The 12,512-nt window shown below is 43.5% G+C and overlaps 2 protein-coding genes across 2 annotated transcripts in view; both read right to left on the bottom strand.

Annotated features, from left to right (window-relative positions):
* Positions 1-214, bottom strand: part of chrnb2 (cholinergic receptor, nicotinic, beta 2) — a 21,730-nt gene extending 21,516 nt beyond the window's left edge. The window contains exon 1 of the mRNA XM_056381287.1: positions 1-214. This exon is cut by the window's left edge and continues 124 nt beyond it. The gene's annotated coding sequence lies outside the window, so the exon portion shown is untranslated.
* Positions 215-3,868: 3,654 nt separating this feature from the next.
* Positions 3,869-12,321, bottom strand: she (Src homology 2 domain containing E). The gene is made up of 7 exons (XM_056381288.1): positions 12,117-12,321; positions 10,719-11,798; positions 10,027-10,153; positions 8,197-8,451; positions 7,585-7,963; positions 5,848-5,967; positions 3,869-5,097 (listed from the first exon to the last, which is right to left on the bottom strand). Exons 2-7 carry the CDS (start codon positions 11,148-11,150, stop codon positions 4,905-4,907), a joined length of 1,506 nt encoding a protein of 501 aa, XP_056237263.1. The 5' UTR covers positions 11,151-11,798; positions 12,117-12,321; the 3' UTR covers positions 3,869-4,904.
* Positions 12,322-12,512: the final 191 nt, after the last annotated feature.

Raw genomic sequence — 12,512 nt, forward strand, 5'->3', positions numbered from 1 at the left:
CTCACCCGCAGTGTTACTCCCCCTCCTCCTCACGACCTAGACCTCCCTTCACTCTCTACCTGGCATGGTGACGTCAGGGCTCTCCGTCGGTCCGCACTTCTTCAGCCCGATTAGGTGGAAAATATAAATAGGATCTCGGCGGGGCCAGGTAAGCTCTGCGCTGGGTCGTGCGGTGCTGGCTGTCCGTGCTGAACACCGCTCAGTGATGCGGCGCGCGGGAGAGGCGGGGGCGGGGCGCGCAAAGAGCCGGGGGGGGGGGGGGGGGGGGGGGGGGGGTTTGATGTGGCATACCTCAGAGGATCTACAGCTTAGCTAACGATGCCAGTGTCTTCCCCGCACAAAGTCACACATCACCATATAATATTCAGCACTCTGAGACACTTACAGAGTGTTTATTCTGCCCACTAGTGACTTTATTAGTGGCCTTGACAGACTTAATGGCGTTTTTCATCTCTATCTGCTTTATCTTTAATATTAGCCCCAGGCCAAACTGGTGTGGCAGCAGTGGTACTTTATATCTAAAATGTACTGTATTACAATCTTCCTTATCATCAGACAGCCACCAAGTATAGGCTTCATGTGATGACATCTGCATCAAGGCTTTTTTGCCGACATAGTTTACTGGGGAAAAAAATGAACAAATATGACAATTTAGCTTAAAACAATCAAGATTTGTAATCTTTACCTTCTAAAAGCTGGATGGGGTTATTTCTCGTTTCTTATGTGCTCTCCTCTTCTTTTCATTTCTTTTTTTCCCTTCCTGTCACTTATATTTCATTAAATGTCCAATGTTGTTTCTTCCTCCTCTGGACCACCGAAGTGACCTCTAATCTGCATTCACAAAGTCAAACGTGCAAGATGGGAGATGATGGAAGATAGGGAGGGAGGAGAGAACAGGTAGGAGGAGGGAGTTAAGAAAGAAGAGTAGCCAGGTAAGCAAGTTAAGATGAACACAAAGAAGGTGATGATGGTGAGAGTCGGATGCCACATGATAAGAGATATAAACCAACTGATTTGGATGCTGAGGCGCGGAGGGAATGAAACAAATAAAGAGGGGTACAGGACTCAAAAAGCGAGAGGAGGGGAGTCAAAGGAGCGTGGGAGGCAGGGAGGGATGGATGGGGGAAGAGTAAACAAAGTAAACAGGAGTGCAGAATGGAGGGAGGAGGCGGTTGCCGTGGTGACTAAGAGAAACCAGAAAGCTCCATGAGGAAATGACCTGTTTCTCCTTCATTTTGTCTATTTTCATCACTGACACACACAGAGGAGAATACACATGCGCAGCTGGCACACGCACACGCACACTCGTGCATTAATGCACACAATGCATGTACTGTAGCCACACACAAATGTACATATGCAAACACGCAGGCAAACTCTTCCACAGTAATGTCTTCCTCTCTCATGCTATCTTTATACGCTCCCTCTCTCTGTACAGTCCTCTCCTTTTTGCCTCTCTACCTCTCCTCTGCAGTGAATGAGCTGACCTGACAGTGCTCCTCCTCTGCACTGAGTGCTGTGAGTCTCTCTCTGAATTATTTAAAAGCTGGGACCCCCACGAGTGCTTGTCTTCCCCTAACACCCCCTCACGCTCCCTCTCTCTCTCTTCTTTCCTCTGTCCCTTCCTCTCTCACTGTCATTCTGTCTTCTTGTGGCTGCAATTACTTCCTGTGTCAAATCTGGGCAACACTTTGATTAACAACATACAAATCTGATCTATGAACCACAAGCTGGTTAATAGTATAAGATAAGACAAAGTCTAGCGGAATGTAACAAAGAACATTTCGGCATTTTTGAGGCACTCGCAATTTGACTATTTCAATTTTATGTTACTTTTTACTTTTCTCAGATATTAGACTTGCTGCTCCACTACATTCATTTGACAGCTGGAGTTACTTTGCAGATTAAGACTTTGCATACAACTTGCATACAACATCATCTTCTAAAATATGATGTTCTGTAGTAGATGAAACAATCGGAAAACATGAAAAGTAGATCAAAATCACTCCGCCTTGACTAGCTGCTACAATAAAATTATGCTCACATTAATGCATCAGTTATAATAATAATCAATTAATATCATATTTAACAATACAACACTGACATGAGGCTGTCATCTTGCTGCATAATCAGTAAATATATTTGGCTGATAAAATTCAACTTATGTAGCCTTTTGAAGGCAGCGTTTTAATTTGTATTTTTACATGTTGGGATTGTGTCTATTCTTTATGTAAGTAAAGCACATGAATATTTCCTCCACCTACGACACCTTATAAGCTCATATCCAGAATGCAGGTGATAGAAAGAAAACCATCTACGTCCCAAATATCGACTTTTCGTGAGCTATTAAAACAGCTTTGTTTTTAGCTATGTAACGGTGCAGTTTTCAGATACTCCGGTGGGTTTTTAAATGGTTTGTTCAGCTTAAGTAGTAGTAAGCAAGTAATTTTCTCAGTCCATGAAGGAAAACTTAACTCTTTTGGTTTATCCAAAAAATTCTAAATCACTAAACTCTGAGATACGTGGTTTTCAAGGGCCAGTGATAGGCCAGTGTGGGCTGCACGGATACTGACTGCAACATTCCCCAAAAAACAGACAGAATCAAGAATCATGTGTCCAACACCCCAGGCATGTTGTTTGTTTTGACCTACTTTGTGATTTAATTAAGAGAACACAGAGGACAAACCCTAACAGATCACACGGATGGAAGGAGGGGTGATACTTAGCGGTGTCTGTTGTTGTGTAACATTGCCATTTCTGACACTCCTGATAGGAGGAAGGCCAAGATTAGAGACGGCTCCTCGACCGCAAAGTCTGGATACAAACACATGAAAAAGTGAGCATCTGGTTTGCGGAAGTGTCTTTGAGCAAGGCACATATTTTCGCTGGAGTCGACCTTGCACTTTGACCCTCTGCGGTGTCCTAAGACCGATAAAATGCCACAAGAAACTGATTTGTGAACTGACAGTAGGAGGAATTAAATGCGTTCGCTTTGGCGTTACATGTTGCTGCTCTCCATTCACAAACCAAGCAGGTTATTCTGTCGGGGAGCACATTGCTACTATGGCCACAGTTATTCATAGCTCTTTTTATATTGCAGTCTGTCTCTCCTCCCTCTTCTCATTCCCCGTAGAGATGGCCCTACCTCACTCTAACTAATCACCATGGCAACCTGGTAATCCCTGAACAGAAAAATTCTGACTCCCTTTCTCTCTCTCTCTCTCGCTCTATCTCTCTCTCACACACACACACAATCACACACACAATCTCACGCACACACACACACACAGGACTGCATGCACACACACATAAATGCACACATGGATGCACACATGGGCACAATCACGCTTGCACACACACACACACACACACACACGTGCACGCACACAGACATTTCTCTGAGAGATACTCATGCAAACCAATACACTGGTGTTTACTGGTAAGACATATCTTACCCCAAACACACGCTTCCATGCATCATTGTGAGGATAAAGCCCCTCTGTATTTTGTGAGACGCTTCATGTGTGTGTCAGCAAGGATTTAGATACTTTTGGGTTGGGTGAAGAAATGCTATTTGTGTGTGCACTATTTATGTATGCATTTTGCATGTGTGCTTATGTGTGCTCAGGTTTGTCTGGATGTGTTGACTGCAAACGTGTGAGTGCGTGTGTGTGTGTGTGTGTGTGTGTGTGTGTGTGTGTGTAACTGTAATTGATTTCACACTCAGGTCAATGATTTTTACAGCTACAAGAGAAAAACACACAGATTCACTCTGGTTTGCTCCTCATCTCTGTTTCAGTGGCTTTTTGCTTGAACCCTGCTTTGCTTTGTGGCGGGCACGTCTATTAATAACACAGTTTGTCTTCAGTTAATATGAATTTAGTTTTATTTACTGAATAAATGTTTTACAACAATAATATACAGCCCACATCATTGGGTGGTTGATGTAAAAAATCTGACAATATCAAGCAATCACTTCATACACACGTCATTTATGCATACAGTAGGTACATTTTTGGTTTCATTTAAAATAAGATATCTTTTTTATAAAATTCCATATTTAGATTAAGTGAAGGCACGTAAATGGGCCGGATATTCATGTATTCATTTGCACACTGACACACACTTAAACAATTTAGCTGGATGGATACTGTAATGTTATAAGACCCCTCCCTCTACACTACTTCTAATCATCTAATCAATAAAGCTCTTTCTCTTGATGGACACAGTAGTTGGAAAATCAGCCTGATTTTCAGGATAGATCAATGTGCTGATTGACGTGTCAGATGGATGAACGAATATACTCCAATCAGGTGTATTGATCCAACCAACCAAGACCTAACTGGATGGAAGGGTGCTAATTGATGATGTCAGCACCTCTGTGTAAGGGGAGGAGATTATAAGCCTCTTCACTTGCTTCAAATATCATATTGGCTATAGTAAGTGCAGGGCTTTGTGTGCATCATTGCAGGTATTACACAGATCAATGAGGTTTACATGGGGGAGAGTGGGTCTGTAGAGTCAATGGACAAAACTATGGTGCAGAGATGGTTTTTCTGTAACTATAAATACAATCGACGTGGCTTGTGTGTGTGGTTTTTTAAATCTTGGCTTGGAAACAGTCAACACTACAACAGTGTGATCAGTGGTAACTGTAGTGTCTGAATTTGAACACTAGGTAGCGCTTGGTAGAGCTACAAACATATGAACTTATTATAGTAAGGTGGAACACAGGGCAATCCAAAGCAGCATATCTCTGTGTGTGTATCTTTGTATACACATCTATTAACACGTTTATGTGTGTGTCTGTGTGCACTTGTTCATAAATTTGACATACTTGTCTCTGCTTGTGTCTGCGCATGTGTGCTTGTGTCCTAGGGTGTTTGTTTGTCCTTTACGCATGTTCAGTGTGGCCGGGGCACAGGATGCTGCAGGGTCATGTGTTCGGCTCCAGTGAAAGGCAGTCTGTGTGTGCAGTAGTGGTGGACCAGCTCAGGGATACTGGAGAAGACACAGCTACTCTGATCCAGTGTGTAGCCCAAGCCCTTACTGCTCTTAGTCTGGGCCACAATGATGTGCACACAACTCTGACTGGTCCTGATGGAACAAGACAGAGAGAAAGACAAACAGAAAGGAAAAAAAAAAAATGTCAGCAAAGACAGACTTGCATAGGATGCTGCAGAATGGAAAAATAATATACATGTTGGTACTAAAAAATGAGCTCTCTTATCTGTCTCTCCCTAAATGAGGCTATGCATTTACCGGGTTCAGTGGATGTGTAAATGGGGTTAATGATGTGGACTCTCAAATGAATGAGCAGTGTACAACAAATGTGCTCTCAGGCGCACGTCCACCCACACACACACACACACAAGCACATGCACGCGCACACGCACGCACACGCACACACACACACACACACACACACACACACACACACACACACACACAAATGGCACACGGGATTTCAGCCTTTATCCTGAGAACCTGTTAGTGTCTACTCTACAAATGACACACATTCTCATGCATTAGCTGCTGTTGCTGCTACAACGCCAGCTGCTTTATCTCCTTACCAATGCCTTAAAAATAGCCAAAATCGGGGTAAATCAGTGTGGAATAATATAAATAAAAAAATAATGGCATTCATATTTATTTTCTAAAATACACTGTATGACAAATGTCCTGCCCAGGCCCATTTTCAAACAAGGCTGATTTAATGTAAACACGCAGAGTGACGTGTGACATTCTGAAATGAAAAAGGAAAAATCACGAAACATGTTGATTTTCAAAAGTGCTCAACAAACACACATGAGAATTAAACACACGTACACACATCCCCACACTCACTTCAGAGCAATGGAGTACTTGCTGGTTCCTGATTCGCTGTCTCTCACCAGGAAGCTGGCTTCCCTGCAGCGCTGCAGCTGAGCCTCAGCCTGCTGCCGACTCACACTGCCATGGTACCAGCTTGGAGATGCGAGGGAGGGGTGGGGGAGATGCAGAGAGACAGCAGATCATTGACATATAGCACAGTGACATATGGAGATAAGTCATATGTCAAGTTAATGATAGGTGATGATGGCGAGAGAGAGAGGGAAAAAGAGAAAGAGACTGACGGGAGGAAGGAAACAGGCAGACAAAGATTTACAGTCGTCGTAAATCAGACAGACAGACAGATATATGTTGTGGACTGAATGAGTTAACAATGTCAAAGGTGAACTTGAGAAGACAAAGAGATAAATAAAGTGGTCATACAAAGTGTATGTGGCTGTGCAGAGTGTCAAGGGAGGCCTATTAGGACACAAGGTGGTGCTGACAGTGGCTGCAGGCGAGAGCCAGTTATAAACAAGCTGTATGTAGCCTTGATGCTTGGAGGCAAAACACACTGGCATTAAGCTTCAACATGAGGGGAACAAATGCGAACATGCTCTGAGCATGTACCCCACATGTTCCATCTGAAGAGAAAGGCCACAGGATGAGGAGTCTCTCCTGTCTATTCAATCAAGCCTAACCTCAAGGGTGCACCCCCCTTCAGCATGTCTTCTTATGTTCAGCACCTTAGGGGTTGCTGCTGGCTTGTGCTTGCAGTAATAAATACCCAATTTCACTTAAAAATTTCTTAAGTGCCAAGTGTAAAATATATATGAGATTTTGGCCAAGAGAACTGGCAGCCTCTGCGCTGTGTGATGAGATATTGAGGTAATTCTGCTGGATTGCTTTACAACTTTTACACAGGGAAACTGATTTGTAGCCAAAACTGAGGAGGGTGCTGTTCTCCCTGTCTTACAAGCACAGAAGGAAAAAAAAAAAAACTTCACAACAAATGCAAGCAGGGCAACACAGAGAGCAGACAGCATGGGAAGAAGTGCAATGAAAGCTGCAGACTTTATGAGAAATGTGCTGTTAATGTTGATAAGCACAAATAATACGCAGACATGAGATAAAGGCGACCAAATGTCTCAACCCCCATCTCATTTGTTTAATTCCCTCAATCCACTAATCCTGTTCAAGGTTATGGTGGGCGCTAAAGCTCATCCCAGCATGTAGCAGATCAAAAGTCTATTGACAGACTAATAGGTAAACTGAAGAAAAAAAACCCACTTCAAAGTCTTTGTTATGTTTATTTTGGAGTTTCCAAATCACCTCACCTGAATGTCTTTGGACTGTGGGAGTAAGAGCACTGGATCCTGTTACCTGTCCAAACCCACCTCGGGTTTGAGGCTAGGACTCGTGTCATGTCACGCCTTCTTTGTTTAAATCTACAAAATTACTTATTATTTATGTCAAGATTAATGCAAATTTGTCAATAATATGTTAATATTTGAAACGGTTACTCTAACTTTAATCATTCTGTATTTCCTCCTTTTATCATCATATTATTAATTATTTGTCATGTTGCACATTTTGCCTGATGCAGACCACACGGGGTCAAAATGTTGCCTGTTTCACTCTGGTAACGTTTTGGAACCACCGAGATCCACGAGATCCAGTATGCAGATGCCTTCTTATTTTTGCCTTTCTGTAATTTTAAAACATCATATGCCACTTTTCACCCCTCCTGCCATATGTCTTCTCCCTCCTTACCTCTGCTTCTCCAGCGGCAGACTTGGGTCCATTTTGGCTGCATCCCCATCCAGCGGGGCACCAAGGGAGGTAGGGGACGGAGGGGAAAGTTTGCTAGGGCTGGAGGAGGGTGATAGGGGTGAGAGTTTGGGGGTGGGGAAAGAAGGAGATGGAGGTGTGAGAGGGGAAAGTTTGAGAATAGGAGAGGAGGGAAAGGAGGGTGAAGAGGAGGAGGCTGGAGAAGAGGAGACACGTGTTTTATGGTTCCAGCTCTTCTGTCTCAGGGTGTGTTGCTGCTGTTGCTGCTGCTGCTGCTGCTGCTGCTGCTGCTGCTGCTGCTGGCGGCTGGAGGTTGAACCGTTCTCTTTAGCGGGAGAACAATCCAGTGCCTCAAACTGAGCTGGAGGAAGCAGGAGAGACAATATCAACCTTTCATAATAAAATACTATCAAAGATACCAGATCTACCAAAGTAAACACATGTCTGGAAATTGATTCAGCAGGATTGTTTAGTTTCCTCTCTAAAGCAAACACAAAATTGTTGTGGCATTACTGTACAAATAAAATTCATGGCATCCTTCCTCCACGCCCTACACCCCCACCCTTCACATCATCCCTCTCTCCCTTTCTCTACCTGACAGCGCTCTCACAATGTCCTCTTTTCTCCACTCCCAGGGCAACTCGTACTCTCCGGCAGGACGAACGTCAGACTCTGGCCGTGTGACAGGGATCCACACCCCCTCATTGTCACCCTCCGGTCCTCCCTCATACGGTGTGTCGTAGATATTAGGAGGCGCGGGCTTGCCCTCTTCTCCCTTCCCCTCTCTGTGGCCTCGGTCCAGAAGAACACACACTTTCAGGAGGTCTTTGGAGCCCCGTCTACGAACCTCTACAGCAGAATGGTCATGTGATTTGTTAGTAATGTTGGATTTCCACTTACTGTATGCAACAATAGACAAAGCTTTGTGTCTCCCAAAGGACTCGCAACACTATCACCTTCTCTTGTTAAGATTTATTCTTTGTCTTTTTTTGGAAAGGTATAGTGATTTGAGCGCAAAGTGGCTTTTTTTTATTGCTTTTATTTTTCAATAACTGTGTATGTGAATGTGTGTGTGTGTGTGTGTGTGTGTGTGTGTGTCTCCCCTTCTGTTTGACTTACCAGAAAATCAACCTCCCTCCGACAAATTAAAATACATATGATAGCAAAACTGCTTATCGTATAATGTATTAGTGAACTCCACAGTAGTGAGGCCTTTGATGACTTGCTTTGTTTTTCATTTACATGTAAAATGTTGATGTTACTCTAAAAAATTTAACGAACTTCATTAATATTCATCTAAATTTGCCTGTGATCGGGCGTGCACTTCTTGCAAGCTTCTCAGTATTAATTTGCATAATGTGTCTGTCACATATCCAAAGTGATGTGTGATATTCAATGTGTACTAATCATCACTGCAGGAAACGGAAAAAGGAGAATGTCTTAACTGAGGCTCATGCAAAATTAAGTAAAGTTAAAGTACACATTTTAATATTGCACATTTTATTGACTTTATGGTTTGGACTGGTAAGTTTGTCCATCAGTTCAATCTAAGCAGCATGCTTATTTGAGATTTCTATGTTTTTTAAATGAATACACCATGGTACCCTGAACATCTTTTAAATTCTAACATATGTATATTCTTTCGGACATTGTGTTTGTTTTGCATTTTTAGGAATTTCACTTGTTGTGTTTCTTTGCTGTCCAACAGGTAGCCTTTATATCTGTACTATTGTGTGACCAAACAATGGAGTTACAGGAAGAAAAGGTCAACACAGCTGCTGATTGGCTGGCTGACCAGGCCACTTCCTGACTGCTGGGAAGTGATTGGGCGAGGGGCAGTGGGTGAGGGGGGGGGGCCCTGTAGGTTCTGGGAAGGGTTGAGGGGGTCTTTCAATTCTTTTTCACACGTAAGAGACCATAAAGTATTATGCGTATGTGTGTGTGTATGTGTGTGAGGAGGGGGGGCATTGGGGCCAACTTCCTATCAAGAGAATGGGGCAAAGGAAACAGAGGCAGGAGACAGGAAGTTGGAAGAGGAAGCTGCACCCATTGTCCCTGCACAACACTGTTCCTATAGCAACCGCCAGCAGGGAGGGAAGTCAGCAGAGAGACTGGGGGTCTAACTTGGCTCAAAGTTACTTTTAAACAGCCCTTTAACAGGAATGTGAGATGGTGTGAGTGCAGGGAAACTGAGCGAAGATGTAAGGTAAAGTGTAAGCAGCAAGTGCCCCTGGCTTGCATGTAATTAACTTAACTTATCAAAGGTGATATGTAAAGTGTATTAAGGGGTAATAATAAATTAAGTTACGTTGTCAGCAGACAAACTCCGGTCGAATCCGGTTGTTTAGCACGATCATTAAACATTCGTCTTCAATAGCATTTATAACTGTAATTGCTGAAACAGGCGATAAAAGTTGACCTCACCTGTGATGATGACCTGGGCATCATAGGGCTCCATGTACCCATCATTCACTCCTGCTCTCTCAGCCTCTCTCTGCTCCTTGGTTTTCTCTGCATCAAAAGGATCTGCGTAGTCTTCCAGGATGATCAGCTGTGAGAAGGAAACGACCAGTCAGAAAGCACAATGCTGGACTACTACCTATTCACACGTTACATTTACCTGGAGACAACCGAGCAGGCAGGGGGAGAGGGATCTGATGCACTACAGTGTGTGTGTGTGTGTGTGTGTGTGTGTGTGTGTGTGTGTGTGTGTGTGTGTGTGTGTGTGTGTGTGTGTGTGTGTGTGGTGTCCATGACTGAGTGACAAGTAATGGAGGGACAAGCGGAAATACTTGTGCAAAGAGGTCAGCACATTGTGTTTGCTTGTTTGATCTGACACAATGTAGTGAAACTGCATTGTATTCTTTTGAGAGTGATGGAAACTGAATACAGGGTTATGAACTAAGAGGTGGGGAGAAAAAAACACAAAGGAACACAGTGACCTCAAGCCCATAATGAAATTCGTTTTTTTTTTTTTTTTTTTTTTGCACTGTGCAGTATATTGACTTTTTAATCTGCATGCTGCTAGTGTTTCCTCTTGGTTTGATTCTAAATAAACAGCGGATGAAATATAAAGATCAATAAGTGATACATGGTGGTCCAATCTCTTTACTCACCGCTGTCTTTATGTCAGACCTTCCCTTCTCGTTCTCAGGCAGCTTCTGTTCAATTATCCCCTTGAGTTTGGGGATCTTGTCTTGTTTGTCCACCTTGATCATCCTGCTGATGTACGCTTGCGCCAGACTAGAGGTCCTGACCTGGCGGTTCTCATCTGATGTCCCAGTCTCAATCTTGGAGTTCTTGCGACCTTTTCCATTCGTGAGAGTATCCCAGACTGTCCCACCGTTGTTACGACCCAGTTCTATCGCAGAATTTTTCCTATTTCTCCCTGCTAACAAACCCCCAACTCCTCCATCCTTACGTTGATTCCCTTTCAAACTATCTCGCGAAGGTTTGGGTCGAGCTTGTGTACCAGACTCAGAGGCCGAGCGGACCCTTTCATTTCCGTTCTTTAGGTTGATAGGGAAATCTCTGAACCATTTTGCCATGGCTGTCGAGGTATTAACGCTTCTCACAGATTTAATTTTAAACAAATCTGTGGTCTTTCACACGTTCTTGCATAAGCTGCCCCACTACAGCTAACTTTGAACTGTGCGCAACGGCTCCAGCTTTACGCACAAATATTTTACGCACGCCTCGGTTAAAGTAACTTTGGTATAAAACTGCGTGGATATCTAAGTAATCAAACTGAACTGAGACCACTTTATGGTGCTGCACTGATTCCTAGCGTCTGGAACTCCTTGACTATCAGACAACTTCTGGTGCGTCTTGGAGATCATTGGCCAGCGTTGCTTCGTTGCTGTCACCCTGCACCTGCAGTAACAACTATCCCTGCAGTTTGAAAAGTAGCTTCTCTAGAGCGTAAACTCGAAAGAACTCGAAGTTTTTCTTTGAACCCAGTAAAGATCCCATTCCCGGAGCGTGAGATGGTGCGTCCTGTCTGTCGACCAGGCGAAGTGATGAGATGGAGAGGAAAGTTGGTGTGAGCAGACAGTGGGATGTCGCTGGGGTTTGGGGAGGGGCTGTGTGGACGGGGCGGGGTAGAAGCTTTACTGTAATAATTTCAATGGATAGCCAACTCTACAACTGAATCCTCTCCAAACTTTATCAGCAGCTGGCCTAAGGCCAACAGACGCCTGGCAGTAAGAAACAGACAGTTATGACAAGTTATTACACATGTGTAAAAACTGCAGTTTGAAAAATCGACCTTTGGGGTTTTTACCACTACAGTTCAAATCATATCTGTGGTCCACTCACCTCTCCATGGTAACAACGACATTTACAGTAAATGATCACTAAGGGCTAAAGAGTTATCCTTTTCTAATTTGTTTATGCACTTAATTTTATGACTTTTAATGTCAGGACACGCAACAACAGACAACACTAAATATGCCACAAAAGCAGAATTAAACGGGGTTGATAATAAAATCATGAATAAAGACGATCAAGCTTACCTGAATAAGTTAGTTGCTTGCGCTACATGTTCTTGGAGGTCGTGCATCTGTAGCAGAAGATTGGAGCTTTTTGCCAAGGGCCCTGATGCTGCTGATCCACCAGCTAGTAGATAGGTGCGCCATCTACTGGTAAATTTGAGAAACAAATACATAGGGGCATTAATGTGTATTCATCTTGGCCCATCACTGGTCCTGAAAACGTTTTGTTTATCTGTATCATGCCGGTAGTTTTTGTTCAACTGGAGTGAAAACACGGGTTTCTCTTTTTTCCCCCAATAATCCCAAAGGCCTTAAATTGGTTCAGCACAATGACCAACTGACGTAGAGATCTCACCAATAGCAAACGTAGCCGATATCTATAGTTCCGCCCATGTCAGCGCTCTGGTCCAATCAGAG

Source organism: Seriola aureovittata, chromosome 7 (assembly GCF_021018895.1).
Source record: "Seriola aureovittata isolate HTS-2021-v1 ecotype China chromosome 7, ASM2101889v1, whole genome shotgun sequence".
NCBI lineage: Eukaryota > Metazoa > Chordata > Actinopteri > Carangiformes > Carangidae > Seriola > Seriola aureovittata.